General features: G+C 39.8%; 1 protein-coding gene across 2 annotated transcripts; it reads right to left on the reverse strand.

Annotated features, from left to right (window-relative positions):
• Positions 1 to 10,060: 10,060 nt before the first annotated feature.
• On the reverse strand, positions 10,061 to 16,464 carry LOC114564519 (uncharacterized). Of its 2 annotated transcripts, none has more exons than XM_028591903.1 (5): positions 16,205 to 16,464; positions 12,114 to 12,419; positions 11,730 to 11,999; positions 10,965 to 11,073; positions 10,061 to 10,779 (listed from the first exon to the last, which is right to left on the reverse strand). In XM_028591903.1, the coding sequence occupies exons 1-5, from the start codon at positions 16,251 to 16,253 to the stop codon at positions 10,761 to 10,763; spliced, it is 753 nt and encodes a 250-aa protein (XP_028447704.1). In that variant the 5' UTR covers positions 16,254 to 16,464; the 3' UTR covers positions 10,061 to 10,760. The 2 variants fall into 2 exon arrangements, with proteins under 2 accessions (XP_028447704.1, XP_028447705.1); XM_028591904.1 differs by having other exon boundaries at positions 11,739 to 11,999; positions 16,205 to 16,461.
• Between the last annotated feature and the right edge of the window lie 4,888 nt (positions 16,465 to 21,352).

Below are 21,352 nucleotides of genomic sequence, written 5' to 3' on the forward strand. Positions count from 1 at the left end.
ATCTGTTTCCCCCATGTTAGCCTCTCATCAAAGTGCACTCCCAATAATTTGAAATCCTTAACCCTTTCAATTGCTTGTCCATACATAAATAAACCATTACATTCACTTTTCTTGTTACCAAATATTACATATTTTAATTTATCCACTGAGATTTTTAAATGTCCACTTTTCACCCTAGCTAGTTACCTTGTTTAGGGCTACCTGCATTTGCTCAGTTGTTTGTTTGATATGTCTGCCCATTTTCCAGATGGTCCCGTCATCTGTAAACAGGGAAAGTCCAAAACTGGTCCCAATATCCTGAAAAATATCATTTATCATAACGTTGAATAGAATTGGACTAATCACACTTCCCTTGTACCATCAGATTTGAATAATCCTATTCTTCAAAAAATCTTGTATCCAATTTAGCATCCGCCCTCTGATTCCAGACTCATAGAGCTTTATAACTAGCCCCTCTTTCTATAGCATGTCATAGGCCTTTTCAATATCAAGAAACACTGCCACTATAGCTTCTTTATTTACCATGGCTTTCTTAATATCGCTGTCAAGGGAAAGCCCAGCATCCATGGTACTTCTCCCTCTACGGAAGCCACTTTGTACAGGTGTAAACCATCTATCCTTCTCTAATTTATACATGAATCTGCCTGTGACCATTATTTCCATTATTTTACATAGCACTGATGTTAGTGCAATAGGCCTATAAGATCCTGCCTTTGATGCATCTTTCCCTGGTTTCAATATTGGGACCACCACTGCTTGCTTCCAGGAGCTACAGGAAGAGTTCCCTCTTGCCATAACAATAATAACATACTCCTAGCTAATACCATGACCTCCCTTTTCTTATTGCTCTGTGCAATTCTTCTAGTGAGAAAAATATTTATCTTCATTTACCTCCAGTTTAAATCTGTTTAGCTCTAATGTCTCATTTCTTTTCCTTATACCTTCCTCACCAATATTAGCGCCACTGTGAATGGCATTAAATTTATTTTCACAGTTTAGCTTTATCCAAATCACTTGTAGCAAACACACCCTCCTCCTCTAACATTGGCATTTTCTTTTTTCCTAATAATTCCTGACATATGATGCACTGCCTGCCATATTGCCCATACTGACGTCTGTACCCCTAGTTTCCCACAATATTTCCTCAAGCACTCTTTTGCAATCTTGATCACTCTTCTTGCTGTAGCCCTGAACCTTTTGTTGTCTTTTGCATTATTCTCCTTCTTAATTCTCTGTAAGCACAGTTCCTATCCCTCACTACTTTATCATATGCTCTATTCCACCACGGAATTCATATGCTCTACTTAATATCATTGAACATAAACTGTTGTTCCACTTATCTGTTGTTCCCTCCCCATTTACATTATCAAGGCCACTATAACATCTGCTAAAGAATTTCCCCCATTCTGCTTTGTTATGATTAAAATATTCTGGTCTTGCTTGCTCGTTTTCCCAAACCTCAAAAGTAAAGTGATCACTACCCATTGTGTACCTATCCATAGAATCCCATTCTCCTACCCTTGCCAATTCACTGGATGCAATTGCTAAATATATAAAAGAAACTTCCCCTGTCTTAATTTCAAACCTAGTTGGTCTTCCATTATTCACACAAACTAACCCATGCCAGTCCATAAAATCCTCCACTGTTCTCCCATTATCTTTCGTTCTGCTACCCACATGACCGGTGCCCCTATTTGTTCCATAACCTCCTCTAGATCTACCATGCTGATTAGGTTTCCCCACACACTCACCACCACACACTCTAGAGAAAACTTAATTTCCACCCTCTGGTACTGCACATCAGATCTTACAAATGTTGCACACCCTCCTCCTGATTTTCCCTTTCGATCCTGTCTAAATGTTTCATACCCTGACACCACAAAGTCTAAACATGGTTTAAGCCATATTTCCTGAACACACAATACAGCTAGTTTATACTTTCCTTTAAATACATCCACAAATATTTTAAACTCCTGCCCATTTGCAATTAAGCTCCTTGCGTTCCATTGCAAGATGTAAAACATCAACAGAATAATTATCATCATGTTCATTCACATCCATTTCTGCCTCTTTACCACTTTCCTCACTCCTACCTGTGGGCCTCCTCTCCCTCTCTCTCTCCTGCACCTCCAACTTCTGTCTCATGAACATATGCAACTCCTCTGGGCCTAGTTCAACCTCCTCAAGAAACCTTTCTGCAGCATCTACCACAATCTTAATAGCATCTGGCCTTTTGGTTATATTTCTAGCTGCCCATATCACATCTACCATGAATGCAAGAAATGACTGCTTTTCCTTTATCTGCATTGTTCCCCTTTTTTTCTGGCAGTGCAAGGACACTGGTCCCCACACTGGTCCCCACTGGTCTGTTAGCTTCCCCTGAGACCTTCACTTTTCTTAATGCATCTGCATAAGACATGTTCTCTCCAACTTTAACCTGTTCCACTTCCACAGCTATTGATACCCACATCCCCTGAAAGAAGTTATGTGGTTACCACCACAATAGCAACACTTTGTTTCCACAACCTGGCATTGTGCAAAGTCATGGTCCCCCCCACAATTTCCACATCTCATATTCCCTCTACACGCAGCTGCCAAATGCCCAAACCCTTAGCATTGCAATGGAGGATGTCTGTACTCTCTCACTGGGAAACTCCGATATACCCTATGTATACTCTTGGTGGTATGGTTTCTTGCTTAAAAGGTAAGCTGCACAGCTGTGCCATCTTTTTTAAACCGACTGCCGCTGATGCTTCCTGATCAGTCACTCCACAGTTGACACGCTCATCGTCCAAACGTTTTCCATCAGTTCTAACCGTCTCTGCTTTTATCATTGACCCAATTCAGGGGCTGCAGCCTTTGGAGGTCGCAGCCTATAAGTCTACAGTATGTCTACATCATGTACCAGAATATTTTGGGTTGATGTTCAACATTTTACAAGACGGAAAACTGGGCAAACAATTCAATTTCAGGATAAATACATTCTTATATGTATGTTTTGAAGGTGATGAGATGAGGGAAATATGTTAATTTTATGTACAGTTGATTTTACTATTAGAAAAATTCCACATAACCAAGAAGAAATGGACGGACTTCTTTTTTCAAGAATTGCATCTACACTACTTGTCAAAAGTTTTAGAACACCCCAATTTTTCCAGGTTTTTATTGAAATTCATGCAGTTCAATGTCTTATTGTACTCTGAAATTTAAGAATAGAACAAATGACCAATTTAAGTTAAAAAAGAAATCCATATGCAGTATGCAATATGGAATCAATTTATAAACCAAAATGTATTCTAAATATTTGACTCATCAAAGTAGCGCCCTTTGGCAGATATAACAGCTGAACACACTCGTGGCATTCTTTCTACAATGGAAATCAAATATTCTTCAGAAAGTTCTTCCCAACTCTGTTGCAGAAGTTCTCATAAATGTGTGGCACTTGTAGGTTGCTTTGCTTTCACTTTTCTGTCCAGTTCATCCCAAACCAGCTCAATGGGGTTTAAGTCTGGTGACTGTGCTGGCAGCTGGCCACTCGTTTTTAAGCTTGTAAGCTTACCATCTTGTTCTTTTTTGCTAAGGTAGTTCTGGCATAGCTTATGACTTATGTTTTGGGTCATTATCTTGCTGTAGGATGAACCCCTAACCAACTAGGCGCATACCAGAGGGCAGTGTTGTGCCTAAACGCGTTCATTGAACGATAGTTCATGAACTCGTTCATATTTTGGGCGAACGTGAACTGAACGTACTGTATTACTGCCTGATGAACGTTACTGTTGTTAAGAATATTAAGAATATCTAAAAGACGTGTTCGTTCTGATTTCTGGAGGAAGGAGGAGAGGCTGGGGTCGAATTGAAACTTAAGCAAAAGGTTTAATGAAACTGCATGAAAACGACAGGACAAAACATATACACTGTAAACAGCGGACTGCAAACATGCTTCCCTTTTCGGGTCACAGTTCGCAGTCCCGTGACATGACAAAACAAATGTTACACAGCAGCTGACAGCGGACTGAATCCATGCATCTCCTTGTGGAGTCACATCGAAACAGTCCTGTGACATTCCCCGGATCATACATTTGTTCCCCTACATCTGGGTGGTTTCTCAAATGAAATCTTCCCCTATTGGTCAGATGTCTCTCAAAAGAAAAGTTGTATGTTCCTGAGGCTACACCCGGTCACAGGATCTTACTGAGACGGTGTCAATTGTTTCCGAACTACAGCAATATTCGTACTTTGTCTTAATCACGTCTGACTCAACTGGCAATGGCTCTCAAAGTTGTGTAAACAATAAGTCTTTCTAGCGCTTTTACATTTATGCTAAATCAGCAATGACTTAATCAATTCTTTAGAAGCTTGAGAAGGTGTGAGCCAGACAAATGCTGATTAGTGTGGTGTGATGCAATCGGTTGATTCAGTGCTTCCTCCAGCTACAGTGTTCATTCAACTAAAAGTACATTTTTATCAGACATCACCAATGTTTTAACTTTTTTTAAACATAACACTTTGAACTCGTTCATTCTGGTGTCTGTGAACGGCACGCTCCCTCAGTTTAACTTCGTTCGGCTAAAACACAGCGTAGACCTAAACAGGCCTTAATATGTAGCGGAAAAAACACCCAATCTGCACCGCCGCATGCGTCATCAAAACAAAAAACAGCATGTAGGTGACAAAGCAGCAAGGAGGCGTCGTATGATCATTTAAACGAGTTTTATGACAAGGTCGGTGAGAATGGGAAAAATCTGACATTTCTGTGCAAACTTTACCCGCCGGCTTTCAAAAAGAAAATCCGCACTTCAGTCACATCCACAGCAAACCTGAAACGGCACAATGAACTGATTGGATATGAAGATGAAATCTGACGCATAGTTTCAGTGTTAAAACTGATAAAATAATTGCTGTCTGTGGTTCTATGTGGGCTGTGGCAATAATTTTGAAAAATAAAAGCTCGCAGCAACATATGGAAAAAAAAGAACTATGAACTAGTTCATTTTTGGAACTGTGAACTTAGTTCAAAATTTTCAAGTATGAACTATGAACTTAACTAGTTCATTTTAAAATTTGTGAACTGAACTTTGAACTAGTTGATGTAGAAAGTGAACTTTCCCAACACTGCCAGAGGGTACTGCATGGCTCTGCAAAATGCTTCACTTCAAGCTATTCATTGGACTTGAACTGCTAAAATTTCAATAAAAAACTAGAAAAATTGGGGTGTTCTAAAACTTTTGACCGGTAGTGTACATGGAAACACTATAAGATGCATTAAAAATAAGAAGGCAATTATTTCTAGATGATACATTGATTTGATCATATGAATACCCTCTTTTTTTTGTTGCCTGTTCTTTACCATGCCTGGATATGCAGTGGCAACTACGTGTTTACCAGTCCAATTAGTCTCGTAACCTGAAAGGGTAAGTTCCACATAGTGTTGTATGTAGCGGGAGGATGAAGACCCAAATGCAGAGAGAGGCAGGCAGGAGATGGTGGAACTCAGGGTTTTAATTTAATTGTAACAAAAAGCGGCAGCACAAAGACTGGAAAACTTACAAACATAAACTGACGGGCAAAACACAGGCAGGAGTAAAGTGACGCAGGAACAGACACAAGGCACAGGACGGAAACACAAGGGCATGGTCACAAAACAATCTGACACAAGACAAGGGGAACACAGAGGCTAAATACACGAGGAGATGGGTAAATCAGAAACAGGTGAGACAACAGGTGAAGCACATCAGGGCGGGGCAGGACAATTGACAAAAGCGGGAAAACTCAGGAAGTTAATTGGACAAGACAAGACAGAAAACCAGACTATCAAAATAAAACAGGAAACAGGAACACAGACAGAAAATATGACAACAACTAAACACAGACACTTGACAAACCACTAGGCAACACAAGGAACAACAGAGAAGACAGGAATAATCAAAACACACAATACACAGACCAGAAAACAAACACAACAGGGAACAAACGTAAACCAAATGCAAAGCAAAACACCAAAACCATAACACATAGGCCTTCACAAGCACTGTTTTATAAGTCTCCCTCTAATATAAATGACTTTGCCTGGAATGCTACCGAGTCGTGAGTCGTGACTTGAAGTCGTAACTTCTGGGCTAAAAATTTTGTCTGGAACGCAGCGGTGCATGTGGCTGTGGCCTATTTAGCATTTAATTATGACGTTGCTGTGGCCTGAAATGATATAGACACATAAACATTGTCACCACAACTGTAAGTGATGTGGTAATGCTTCCCAAAAAATAATTATGATGAGGGTGGGGCTATAACTTAAGGCCAAAAAAGTTAAAACTTTGAAAGGCCACGCCCCTCACACGGAGAGTCCAATCGACTTAAAATTTGTCACACAAGTTAAGCTGTGTGCTCTACAAAAAAGCCTCTTGGACCATAAAGGTCTGCCATTATGTTTCATGGAGAACTGAATGTACATACACATTTTCATTAAAATTTGATAAAGAGGGGCGAAATGGCAGGACTTATTGAATTGCTGCATTTATTGTATTGTATCCCTTTTTCTACAGAATTAAAGCAGCTGAAATGACTTTGCAGAATGTCACATTTCCTCTTACTAGACAAAAAAATTTTCTCTGCTTGAGCTCCACTTACCAGTGTCAACAGGCTGGAAATCTATTTAATAACAATGATACTCTGTGACCAAGAATGGCAACTAAGCTTTTACAGTGTCTCGCTGTACACAAAGCAATTTACAGAAAGTGGCAATTATGACAGGATACAAAACAACATAAGGAAAAGAAAGTAGCACAAAAATACAAATGGGCTAATATAAGGGTTGGAAAGGGTTGTTCAGTTTATCTTCCCCTTTTCAGGGTAGGTTTCATATGAACACTTTGTTGACTTTGAAAAGTCAACATATTGACGCGTTCACATTTTATTGCAAATGCATTACCCTCTTTCAGCTTGCTTCATATTTGGTGTGCTCTCCTGTTCGCAGCTACAGAGGCAAGGCTGCTGGAATATGGGACGAGTGGTGGACTGGTCATCTGGACCAGCAATATTTTTCAGACTGGAAAAGATAAAAAGGCTCTGACTGTTTGGTTGTCCAGTGATCATTTGCAGGCATCACTTTCTGTGCTTTTTGGTGTATACTTTTTCCACAGGGTTACAGTTATAATCTGAGCTTCGTGGGGGTCTCTAAAATAACTAACGCTGCGGGTGGAGTTAAATAAAAAAAATAGGTTCGAAGTATGTTCACTCATCAGCAGTTGGCGCAATCTAATATAATATATGGTGAGTAGTTCTTTTGAAAAATGTGTTTCTTTAAGCACATTTGTGTTAACATAAGTAATAGTGAATACATTTAAAAATGCATTATTTGTGATTAAAATAATGGTTGTTGGTGTTAGAAAATCGTGTTCCTTTGACTATTTGTTAATTATTTGAATATTTCTCTGAATGCATCTGTTAGAAATTGTCTCACTGTTGTATCAGCTATGACATTGAGGTGTAGTTAGATTACCTACAGTATATAAAGGGTTTTTGTCTCACTGATTTATGAGCTGTAGAGAGGCTTGAGACTATTTATAAATGATGTATGTTAACTGAGTAAAGTATATGTCAGCTTGTCATTGAAGGGAGACAATATGAAATTTGAATGACTATTGAAGGACAAGTTAAATATACGGAGACATTAATTACATAAAACCTTTGCAATATATTATTTTAACCATCTCTGCGTTTCTTTGTGTTCTCTGTGTGCCAAGAAAATTATACATTACATTGGCAATGTATTAGTGACCCACACGGACGTATGATTTTTCTGCTTTCACGGGAGCTCAGATCGCTCCTTATGGGAGATCACCTCCTTGGCTCCCACTCGAACCCTGCCTTTCAAATATCACAAAACTTTACACAGGGGTTCCCTCTAAACCTTGATATAAAATTACCTTTATCTGTTTATTTACAAAAGACAAACAAATCAAAGCAACAACATTCACTGTAGCCACTATATCACAAATGCAGTTACAGATGAACAGGCTACTGACATTGCAATCAAACTATTCTGTTGTTTAGGTACAGTTTAAGAGAATGTTGATTACCTTAATACAATAAAGAAAGGGGCTTGATCAAGAAAGAAAATCACAATAGTCACACTTAGCCACATACATTTTATACACCTTTCATAAATATCTACATTACATTTGATTAAAATGGAAATCAACAATGCATAGTGATATATCATCTTTATGGTAATAAAGGGTCAATAATAACATAAAATTGTTGCATTTCAACTCAATTTAAATTTAAAATAATTGTTGCAGTGTTGCAATATCAGAAATTGTGTATTATATGTATAATAACTTTCTTTTCTCCCTTTTGAAGTATAGCACTTGCAGTATATATACCTAACCACCAAGGTACATTAAATGGCTCAGTTGTATGCTGTATTTCTGCAATGAAGTATACAGGAGTACATCGGATAACTTTTTAATGCGTTCAGAAAATGGTCTTACTGACATTTTTAGCATGTCAACAAGGCAATTTTCCAAATAATAATAAGTCTATTTGATATAGCACCTTTCACAGACAGAATCAAAAAGTGCTTCACATGATAACAATTTGTACAAAACATAGTAGATTATACAACAATAAAGATAAAAGACAAAAAAACAGTCATTAAAAGACAACATTTTACATAAATGAATCAAAAGCAAATTTAAACAAGTGCGTCTTCAGCTGCTTTTTAAAAGCTTCAACAGAGACTGCAGAACGTAAGGCAATAGGAAGCGCATTCCACAGGTTTGGAGCCACCGCTTCAAAGGAACGGTCACTTCTAGTCTTTAAACGGGTGCGTGGGACAACCAGTAATCCCTGGTTAGAAGACCTGAGGGGCCTATTTGTAGTGTATGAATGGAGCAGGTCCCAGATATACGCTGGAGCCTGACCGTGCAAAGCTTTATAAGTCAGAACCAAAACTTTAAATTTGATCCTGTCGTTAATCGGAAGCCAATGTAATGTGTATAAAACTGGAGTGATGTGCGACATCTTGCTAGACCTGGTTAGCAGCCTTGCAGCAGAATTCTGGACTAGTTGTAAACGGTCCTGGAACGATTTGCTGAGACAGGTGAAAATAGAGTTGCAGTATAATGCAAATAATGCAATTATTCTGGATGGATTTTGAAATGTAGTCACTGTTGCCTGCGACAAAATCCACAATAGTGCACGCATTCACTAATCTATTTTTGTTGTGTTATGATTTCTACATATTTTTTGTGCACTGTACTGCCTATTTAGCAGAAGTATTAGTGCTTCGCCTTTATGAGAATATAGTTCCACTATGTATACGGTTAGAAGATGGCTGCGTTTCATATGACCTTGTGATTTGTACACACTATGACTATACAAATCACAACATGTAAATAGGAAAATGTTGGCGTTATTTTGTCACTTATTGGGAGCATTAGGCTAGTTGGAACCGGTTACCTCCAGGATCTGTGCTAACCAGGCTAGCGCTGGGGGCCTATGACAGAGTTACAACACACAGAGAAGGGTATGTATGGACTTATCTAACTCTGGGGGAAACAGTGAATAAGCTGAAGTCCCAATAAGTCAGCGTGTTCCTTTAAGTGCAGCATAGTCACGCTTTGCCAGACCCTCCTCCAAAGGGCGCTGGAGGATAGTCTGGCTACTCCACATAGCATTCGGGGATGGGAGGAAAACGTGCTCTGGTCGATTGCCATTTCTTTAAACCAATCACAATCGTCTTGGGCGGTGCTAAGCACCGGAGAAAAGCTGCGGTGCCGTTGCAAAATAGGCTCGGAAGGAACTTGTTTTGGTGGAACATGTGTACGTTTAAAAGTTGTTTTAGTCATGCAACAGAATTCTCAATTAAACATATAGTCTAGCTAGCTGTCTGGATTTACCCTGCAGAGATCTGAGAAAAGGTTAACCATGGTCCTCATAAATCGACTGGAGTTTAAAATTACGGGCCCTATCTTGCACTCAGCGCAATTGACTTTGTACCCCGACGCATGTATCATTCCTATTTTGCACCCGACGCACAGCGGACTTTTCCCTCCACAGACGCACGTCGGTAAATTAGGGAATGTATGTATACAACACAAAAGCCCAAGGCAACGGATATCCGGCCTAAATGAGTGGAATCCGATGGATTTTCCAGCAACAACGGAGCAAACCCGGATGTGGAACGTCAAGGACATTGACTAAGTGCAGCATAACCCAAACACACACCGTACACTGTTTTCAAAATAGCTCTGTTCACTCTATTTTTATTTTCCTTGCAAGTTTGGACGCTACTGAAATGTTTGCGAATACAGCGGCTAAAGTAATGTGACTTCAATCATATGCTGAAAACCTGCATCCATCTTTCTCTATAATATGTAATGCTTTAGTTGCAGATTGGATTGTCCCGTCTAACTCTCTCCTACTTGCACTGTCAACGGACACACTGGCATAATGTTATTTACTTGAACCATTCCATCCTAATTGAAACATATCACTTCATCTTCATATCGTAAAGGGAAAATTTCTTTTTACAATCCTTGAATTTGAAGGAAAGAATATAAACCCCTGCCTGCAAACATCCATAAAAGCTCACAAGATGGACATCCTTTTCCGAAACACCCCATTCCTTGAGCGGCATGAAAACAGGATGTAACCTGCGTGGGCATGATGCCATATCCATGACTAATCAGTTTGCTGGAAATTGCCTCACATTAGAGTTCACTGTGTGTTTAGCAGTAGAAGTTGTCAGTCCCCACTTCTCATATCCTTTGTGAACTCCTTAATCAAAAGACAAAAGATACGGAAATTACACTAAAGACCTACAAATGAAAACACAGAAGAACTATACTGGTAGCGGCTTGATTTCACAAAGCCAAGAAGTGTTTCGCCAGTCTGGTTTAACCAGTAAAGCTCGAAACTACTAATAAATAATAAATGTCTCTCTCATTATGAAATACACTTACTGTGAGTCCCAACGGCGCCACAAGAGCAGGGAAAGTCCAAGCACCAACAAAATGGGAATGGTTGTTAAGTAACGGTATCGGGCGCTGTCTGGATCTCTCTTATTACGTTCTGTAGAAGGAAATATGACATTTTAGGCATATAAATACCTTACTAATTTGATGTACTGGCGGCTGTGGCTCAGTGGTAGAGCGGTTGCCTGCCAATCAGAAGGTTGGTGGTTTGATCCTTGGCAGTCCCATGCCGGTCGCATAGGAGTGTAAATGTGTGTGACTGATTATCTGATGAGCAGGTGGCACCTTGTACAGCCGCCTCGGCCACAGTGTATGAATGTGTGTGAATGGTGAATGGTTCCTGTGCAATGTTAAAGCGCTTTGAGTAGTCGTTGAGACTAGAAAAGCGCTATATAAGAACAGTCCATTTACATTACATGTAACATACTAAACAAGGCTTTACTTTTTAAGGTCTTGTGATGTTGTATAATGATCCGTGCTGTGTTTACAGCTAATATTGTAATGCTTTTAACCCTTGTGTTGACTTTGGGTCAAATTGACCCATTTTCAATTTCAATCAGAAAATATGGGACGTAGAAATAAGCGCTGAAAATGTGTAGAAGAAAAATTTAACAATTTAAAAAAAAAGCAAAAACAAACGAAAGTGAAAAAAAAGGCGTCAAGGTTGACAGGAAGACAACACAAGGGATAATGTGAAGTAGTCATGGGATTTATGTCCCATCCTCTCTGAAATAAATAAAAACAAATAGTTACCAGTCATACCTTGATCTCCAGGTATGTTTGTTGGTATGCTGTTGGTATGACATGTAGGTTCTACAGTCCTCATGCGTGTGATGTTGAAATGGTAGAGGCCAGTAGAAGAATCCATGGTGTAGATTTTGTTTATCTTAGTTGTGTTTGATTCTGTAAGAAGCTGTCCACCCACAATCCACTGAATCTCAGTCTCTCTGTAGCGTTTTTTTACATAACACTGGCGATCATTTCCACTTCCACTCTGAGGTGTCTGGCAGACAGTGTAGCACGCTGGTGGGAGAAGACTCAATTTGAAATTGTGCAATATTTTACTGCTTCTACTTTAAATTCATGGGTGAATAACAAATGTTGATCAAATAATATAGGAAGGAACAAATTACTTACCAGAAACGTTTAGATCTACAAAAAAATACTGGTATTCCTCTTGCTTGCGAAAACTGCATCTGTATTTCCCCTGGTCATCCACTGTGACGTTGGTGAGGAGAACAGAGCAGTTATCGCGGTTTTCAGACAGAAATATCTTGGCCCTGCCCGTGTATTTGGAGTCGAAGTTTGAAATGGCGGGGTTGGTTTTGAAGACCAGTGACCCGTTTGGTTCTTCCTTCTGCCACCTAAACTCCTCGTGCAAATTTCTCTCTGAGCAGGCGCATGGTAGAAGGACACTGTCTTCTAGCATAGTCTCTCCATCACCTACAGTAGAAAAGGTAAATTGGGATAAGTCCAGTTCTTAGACCAATAACATAGCCTACACTGTGAAACATTCAACTTAAAAAACGTGGGCCTTTAAAAATGTGGCTCGATAGTGTTTTTTGCCCCCAACTGCTCCTTCCAGGCAGCACTGCGACCGCTGCCTTCAAGGCACCTAACCCCAACCTTAACCTTAACCATAACCATAACCAGTGCCTCCCAACAGTACCTTCCAGGCATTGCTGCCTGGAAGGCACCGTTGGGGGCAAAAAACACCGATAAACAAAAATGTGAGTTAACTGAACTTGAAAGAGAACTTGAAAGAGTTGTGGGCTCATAAGTTGTGGAAATATATAAAACCAACTGAGTTAAGTTTACTGAAAATTAGAAAACATCTTCAGTAAACTTCAGAGGTTAAGTTTATTCAAAAACGTTTTCGTCAATGTTACAGTTACATTCTTAATTTAAGTGAATTTTGTATTTGACATAAAGGTTTTACAGCTGTCTCCTCCATGGAGCCACTTTCATAGCAGAGTAAGTACAATGCCTTTAAATTAAGCTGCTCCCAGTGATTCTCTTTCATTAAATGTATACCTTTTATTGATCCCCAGTGGGGAAATTACAATTTACAAAGGCATGGTTGGTAACTATTTCCTGTATACACTTTTTAAATATTGTTTACCCCCACCCCCGACAGCATTAAATAATTTATAGGCTCTGAAAAAGAAGCGAAAAAGCTCAACCATCTATAGCTGCTGTAATCCTGTAAAAACGCCAACCAATCATTGCCTGACCTGATAAATCTGGCTAGCTTTTCAACGTTACCAACCCTGCCTTTGAGAGTGACAGGGGACTGAATAATAAAATACTAACTTCATCATGGTTGGAAAAGGTTATTATCAGAAGAAACAACGATGACTTAACATGTATTAAAGACAGATAGTAGGTTTTCTTTAAACTACCAAAAAGCGGTCTCTGAAGGACGTCTGCTGATCGCAGTGGTGGAAAGTATTTCCACATTGTGGTATTGGTACTTCCACAATTTGATGATTTATGTGAAATCTCAGCAGTAAAACCAGTCAACTCATCATTTCAAGTCATAAGACTTCAAGCCGGGTTTTCGCCTGGAAGGGTCTATAGAAATCTGGCACCCTATTGAACAAAGTTAAGCTGAGAGAGCGTGCCGTTCACAGACACCAGAATGAACGAGTTCACAGTAACGTTCATCAGGCAGTAATAGAGTACGTTTAGTTCACGTTCGCCCAAAATATGATCGAGTTCATGAACTATCATTCAATGAACGCGTTCAGGCACAACACTGCATACACCAATGTATGTGCAAGGTGCTGGCCTGCCATCAGGAGCAACTTGGGGTTAACTTGAGGACACTTCAACATGTGGACAGGAGGAGCTGGGGATCAAACGGTCAACCTTGTGGTTGAGGTTAGGGGTGGGCAATACTGGGAATTTTGGTATCGATCCGATACCAAGTAAATACAGGGCTAGTATCGCCGATACCGATACTTTTTACTTGTAACGTCACGATCATTGAATAATTTTGTGATTTTGCCTTTAGTTAGTTGATTAGGATTATGATAAAACACAGGACAAATATCCTTTCTTCTTTGGGGTTCTCCCCCCTCCTCCTCCTTCCTCAACTTTTTTTGCAGCTCGGAGTTCTCTCTCGGGTGAACTGCTTTAATGTGTTTATGCAAATTGTTGGTGTTACCACAGTGGCAAATTACTTTTTTGCACACATCACATGTGGCAGTGTCCATATCAGCTGGAGTGAATAAACTCCACACAGCGCTTCTCTTTCTTTCTGCCATCATCACGAGCTTCTCTCACTGTTCTGACTCTCCGCCCTCGTGGGTGGGGAGGGGGCAGAGAGAGAGAGAGACAGACAGAGAGAGAGAGAGACAGACAGAGAGAGAGAGAGAGAGAGAGAGAGAGAGAGAGAGAGAGAGAGAGAGAGAGAGAGAGTGCGCAAACAGCGCACAGACTTGGAGAGACTGTGCTCGCATGAACTCGGAGAGAAACTGCAACAAAAGTATCGATCTCATCACGACAGTATCGATCTAATACCAATACTCATCTTGGTATCGATACTATCGATATTTAGATCTATACGCCCTGCCCTAGTTGAGGGATGACCCCCTCTACCTCCTGAGCCACAGTTGCCCCATCAGTACAAACTAAACCAAAAAATAAATTTGCATATCAATGCTCCTGAATAAAAAGAAAACTGATTGATGCCTAAAGGACTTCCATTCAGATACATTAGTGGCAAAACTCTGTTGACTGTATGCCTATTACCAGAGCTGCTGGTTCTGTAAACATGTAGGCCTATACAGAAACATATGAAGTATAAATAAACAAAGTGAAGTTTGGTGTTACATTAATACTTATATTTCTAAAACCCTGTAGCTACACAGCACTTTCAGTTTTTTATTTATTTGGTGGGATTTAATCAGGTATTCACAAATGTTGTCTATGCCTACTCCCTCAGTTTTCAATAAATTCTTAAAATCTTTATGAAATTCCTTTCATCTACCACTTGAAATTCTACAAGAACTGAAAGGATACACATATTTGTGTTATGTATGTTTTCATAAAGGGGATGGCTTTGTCAATTAGGCACTCAAATGTGAATTGAACTTCTCCACAGGCCTAAGCATAGACACAAATGATCAATCAGACAGGAATGTACCAGAAACACAACATGGAACATGTCCATCTAGGCCAAAAGTAACACATTTACCAGTATTGGGTAACACTTTACAATAAGGTACACAAAAAAATAGGTAGTTAATGATTAGTTACGGTTTTTGAAAGGGTAGTTACCCTTTTTCAGAAGGGTAGTTACCCTTTTTGAAAAGAGTAGTTACCCTATTTCAGAAGGGTAGTTACCCTTTTTCAGAAGGGTAACAAATGGTTAGTTACCCTTTTTGAAAAGGGTAGTTACCCTTTTTCAGAAGGGTAGTTACCCTTTTTGAAAAGGGTAGTTACCCTTTTTCAGAAGGGTAGTTACCCTTTTTCAAAAGGGTAACGAATGGTTAGTTACCCTTTTTGAAAAGGGTAGTTACCCTTTTTGAGAAGGAAAAAGGGGTAACTACCCTTCTGAAAAAGGGTAACTACCCTTTCAAAAACAGTAACTAATTATTAACTACCTATTTTTTTGTGTACCTTATTGTAAAGTGTTACCAAAGTATAATATTTCCCTCCTGAGTAGTGGAGTAGTTGTATAAAGTAGCAGCAAATAGAAATCAAGTACAGTACAAGTAGCTTACCTCAAAGTTGTACATAAACAGTACTTTAAGTAGTTAGGCTACATTAGTGGCAATCTGACCAAAAGAAAATCCCACTGGAGGGAATATGAAACCATTTCCAACGCTTGCTGACCAGTGCAAATAATGAGGTCCGCCATTTATTTTATAAATATATTCATAAACATCTACAAAAACACTGACTGTGAAAGACCATCAACGAGCAGAAGAGATCTAAAAACATCACTCAACACACAGCTGAGATTGAAAAACTATGTGGCTTCCCAGATCCTAATTCCTCAATCCCCTTCTCTCCGGTGATTCCCTTTCTAACCTATTAGCACACATACACACAGGTGCGCAAGTGACGTAGCGAACAAACTATTCACACAAACCTCACAGACACACACACGTCCAAATTGGCCACAACAGCTAGGTACTTTCATTACTTTTCATAACTTTTCATTTTCATAACTAAACGCGACATAGCTGTTGAGTTGTTTGAATGACGTAAAGGCTTACCTGAGACAATTAACGTTACCACTAATAACGCTCCCAGGAAGGTCCTCATTTTGTACTGGGTGAAAAAGAATATGGATCCTGTCCCTCCAGGAATACGCTGTTAAATTGGTAGCCTATAACAATTTCTAGTTATTTTAATCTGCTCCGTGTCGTGTTAATGTTGGGGAATCCCAGCCAGCGAACATGTTCCACATGTCCGCCTTTAAGTCTGAATGAAACTAAAATGAAAGTTCCGTTGGTCTCTTGTCTTGTCTGATTTCCTGTATATCGTCATAAAAGGAGTGATTTCCAAACGTTGAGAGATCAGCCTCATGCACGATAGTATAAACCATATTGACCAAAGTAAACAATTTGAGCACTGCAGGAACCAAAAGTCCCTACCATTTTAGCCTACAAATATTTTTATTTAGTGCATTTTGATGTTCTGCAACTGTGTATGGGTCAATGACGGGTCGTTTCTTTGTCCAACCGCCTTATTAATAATAAAAAAACAAATATAACATCCAAAGTATGTGAGGCAGCACAACTTGATCTCTTTTATTGAATCCAAAAGGTTTTAATTATATTTTACTCTATATCAAGGTATTTTGAAGATTTTGTGTCAAAAGGTCATTTGGTTTAACTGTCCAAAGGCCAATACAGCCATTTCATTTGTGATTAAAATATTTTAAAATGTAATAAATATAAATATATATACATATTTTAATCTGGCATGATTTTATAACATAATATATCAACATAGTGCAAAAGGATATTAAAATTACATGTAGAAGTCTTTGTTTTGTTATGAGAAAGAATGTACGCAAAAATGAATTTTATTGATGTAACTCGGAGTAACCAATATAAAGACACCATTTTGGATCAAGTCATGCGGTCAGTATATATATATATATATATATATATATATATATATATATATATATATATATGGACAGTATCATGTGGCAGGATCACGTGGTGGTGAAGCAAACTCACTCCTAACTATTTGAAAAATTTGGTGGAACAGAAGCTTTGTGCCCTGTATGTGCATCCCACAAATCTCCATCAACTGCCAGATGCTATCCTATCAATATGGGCCAACATTTCTAAAGAATGCTTCCACCACCTTGTTGAATCAATGTCACGAAGAATTAAGGCAGTTCTGAAGGCAAAAGGGGGTCAAACACATTGACATATATATAATGGACCAATAGACCCCGTTGCTCTGGACGGAGACCAGTGAAGGTTATTAGAAGCACTTTTCCGGTGATCTCTTGTTTTACTGCGCAGCCTCCTGCTACGGAGCCATAACGTGAGGTACAAAGTAATGGAGCCTTTTATACTTTCAGATGTAAAGTTATTTGCAGTCAAGTGACGTAAAAAAAAGTGGCGGTCAGTGGAATGCTAACAGGAGGTGATACCTCTGTAGCAACAAAATTGCGCCATCGGAGGTTCGAGTTCTGAAGCAAAGCTTACCCCCTTGGTCAAACACGGTATTAGTAGGATGTTCCTAATAATCCTTTAGGTGAGTGTACTTTACTGGTCTCTGTTGAAAACGATGGCATCACTTTGTCCATTTATTTAACTGTCTATGTTTGCAAGCAAAGATGTCTCTCTCTTTCTCATGGGTGGGCCAAATTCTCTGGGCAGGCAAAGCAGAGAAAGGAGAGGTAACCTTTCCCCTGATGATGTCATAAAGGGGAGATTCCAGATCATCCCATCTGAGCTTTCCTTTTCTCAAAGGCAGAGCAGAATACCCAGGGCTCGGTTTACACCTATCGCCACTTCTACCCACTGGGGGACCATAGGCAGGCTGGGGGAACGCATATTATTGTTAAAAAACCTCATAAAGTGACATTTTCATGCGATGGGACCTTTAAATGTTTGATTGTCCTTTTGCTGGCTAGCTAGCTAGCTATCAGCCTGTTAGCATTGTTTGACAATAATGTCATTCGGGATAACCAAAACTGTCAAGAATTAGGCCTACCTCCTGGTTATACTGAATGACAGCAATGTTGGTCATATTTGTGCATATCTGGAATAAATTAATAAATACAACATTTTATGAATAGAAAATTATTAACTTTAGATAATTTTGACTGAATTTCATCTTTTCCAGATGCCTTTATCAAACAAGGAAAAAACTGCTTGCTACTGAGAAAGGATCAGAGGTGTCAAGTAACGAAGTACAAATACTTCGTTACCTTACTTAAGTAGAAATTTTGGGTATCTATACTTTACTGGAGTAATTATTTTACAGCATACTTTTTACTTCTACTCCTTACATTTTCACGCAATTATCTGTACTTTCTACTCCCTACATTTTAAAAATAGCCTCGTTACTCATATTTCAGTTCGGCTTGTTTTCATTCCAGCTCGTCAGTCATCGTTCAAAAAAACACACACACAAAAACCCTATCCAAATCGCTCCATCCGGAGAGAGTGAATGTGATTGTAGTTGGCTGAGAAGTATAGCTATTCCGACACCCTATTGGTTTGTACGCGATCCATAACACCTGTACAGACCCGGTGCTAATACGCCACCGGTGCCTTGACGACCGTTATCTACCGGACCGAATAGCAACACGGATTTCGGTGCCTTAGGTGCCTGCGCGATGCTCCGAAAACGGACGTTAGAGGGAACTGAACATCGCCGCACGGGACGCTAGTCAACACTACAGTTGGAAGCAGGTTAGCCTAGCGTTAGCTAGAAGATGGAGTAAACATGATAAAATGCTGAGAGCTAAACGGTGTAAAAGTGTGTCTATGCTTCACTGGAGAGGAGTCTAACACCAGCCTGTAGCTGCCGTTGTCTGAAAAACACAGAAGAGATGTAGCCTACGTGTCACCTTTTTCAGCCCTTCTGAGTTTGCAGGTATGATTTTAATATACTGTAACATTATTATAGTCATATGATTTTGTCCCCGCGTTTTAGAGTTAAGCTGTTGTCCTTAATGGCATTTCCCCTTACATCAGGGTCTTGAACGTTTTTAAGCCAAGGACCCTTTAACTTAAAGTGAGATGTAGCAGGGACCCCTACTACATATTGTATGAAATTAAGTTGCATATTAAACTGGGCCTACAATAACTGTTAGGGTAACCTAAAGCCTTCTTACATACCTTTTTTCATAAGCTATTCAAATATTAATTGTTGGCATGATTTTATAAATCATATTTTAATGTTACATATGTGGCACAGTAAATCTAGGATTAACTGTATCTGTGGGCTGATATCTTAGTGACTACCTTACCTATAGGCCAGTAAGCCTATCATCAGTGGGAATTTATATTTGCTAATAATATGTTGGAATTATGTTAAGGCATTTTATCTTAATTTTTTTTTAAAGACTCAAAAATGTACAATAATTTGGAGGGCCCCTGCAATGACTTTGAGGACCCCTGTTGAAGATCTCTGCCTTACATTACTTTTACTTTTATACTTTAAGTAGTTTTGAAACCAGTACTTTTACACTTTTACTTAAGTAAAAAGCTTGAGTTGATACTTCAACTTCTACAAAAGTCTTTTCAAACCCTAGTATCTATACTTCTACTTGAGTAATGAATGTGAATACTTTTGACACCTCTGGAAAGGATCAATTCTGATCCTGGTTAAAAAGAAGACAAACTTGCAAAAAGAAGAGAAAGGTATAATTTGTTTTTATTATTTATAATAATGATTGATTAGCCTGTGGAGATGATTCCTCTGAACCTGCATGCACACTCCACAGCAATGCTATAGTATTATAATTGTTTTATTATAGCAACAATAAGATACTTCACGTGATAGCTTCCATGAACATGCAGCTCATTATTTGACAATTTAAACATTTGTTCCAAAAAAAAATGAGGGGCTCAATTTGTTACCATTACTATAATTACTATCATTAACAATACACGTTTATGTAAATGTTTGTTGCCATACAATTTTGTAATGTTGCTTCAATGTTGTAATTTTTGCAATTATTTCTGTGTATTGTCTTAAATATTCAGGATGTAATTCGGTATAATCAGCCTTGGGCATTCGGTAAAACCGATATAGTAAATATTTGAATTAAATAATATTGTTTAAAAGGAACTAACTTACAACCATCATTCATTACAGCAAGGTGTTCTTTCTGCTGGGCTTTTGGCCTGTCGCACCTCCAACGGTGCCTGTGGTGGACTATGCATGGCAGGGGCGTCCTCTTCCCTGAGGCAGGCCTAAACCTAACCGCATACCGCAAGGTTTTGCTGCAGGGTCTTCAGCTGGGGACCACCGCTCATTGACGTTTCGCCCCTTAGCCCAGAACATCTCCTGGTGGCGTGGCAGTGAACAGGGACGTCTTCCTGACACCCCCTGCAGCAAAACCTAATTAGATGTTACTCCCCAAGTCTTGTCTCGTCGTTTCAGCCGGAGCCATTGGCTTGCTTTCTCCGCTTCCTCCGAGAGCTCTTTGGTGGATCTGCTCAGTGTGGCTCCACGTAGTCCCAGGTCCTTGAGCAGACGTGATGTTGATCTGCCCACAAAGCCTCTGGCTCCCACCTCCACCGGGTACAGCCTCACACTCCATCCACTTTCTCTGCACTCTGCGACCAGATCTGCATACTTTGCCTTCTTTCTCTCGTAGGCTGCTTCCAGACCCTCCGGCCATGGCACTGTCAGCTCGATCAGTATTGCTGACTTCACAGCTGCAGACCACAGCACCACGTCGGGTCTTAAGGTGGTGCTGCATATCTCCTGTGGGAACTGGAGCTGCTTAACCAGATCCACTTCCATCTTCCACACTGCCCCTGATGTTAATAGCTTGGCGGGTGGTCTCTTGCTGGTATGCCTTGCAGGTTCCCCCTGCCTAAGGAAGTGGATCCTGCATCGGCTCTCTGATGGTCTCTGGATGTTTGCTTCCTGCCGTCTTTTCTCCAGCACTTCTGCCAGCTTCCTGAGCACTTAGTCGTGCCGCCATCTAAGCCGACCCTGTGTCATTGCTGTTTTACAGCATGACAGAACATGCTGGAGTGAGGCATTGATGGTTCCGCAGAGGTCACGGGATTGCTCTGTTCCAAGCCACTGATGGAGGTTTTTAGGGCTCGGGAGGGTGTCGTACGTTGCCCTAATAAGGAAACTGAGCCGAGCCTGTGGCAGTTTCCAGAACTCTGCCCAGCTGATTGCTCGGCTCGCGACACCCTCCCAAG

Source organism: Perca flavescens, chromosome 11 (genome assembly GCF_004354835.1).
Source record: "Perca flavescens isolate YP-PL-M2 chromosome 11, PFLA_1.0, whole genome shotgun sequence".
NCBI lineage: Eukaryota > Metazoa > Chordata > Actinopteri > Perciformes > Percidae > Perca > Perca flavescens.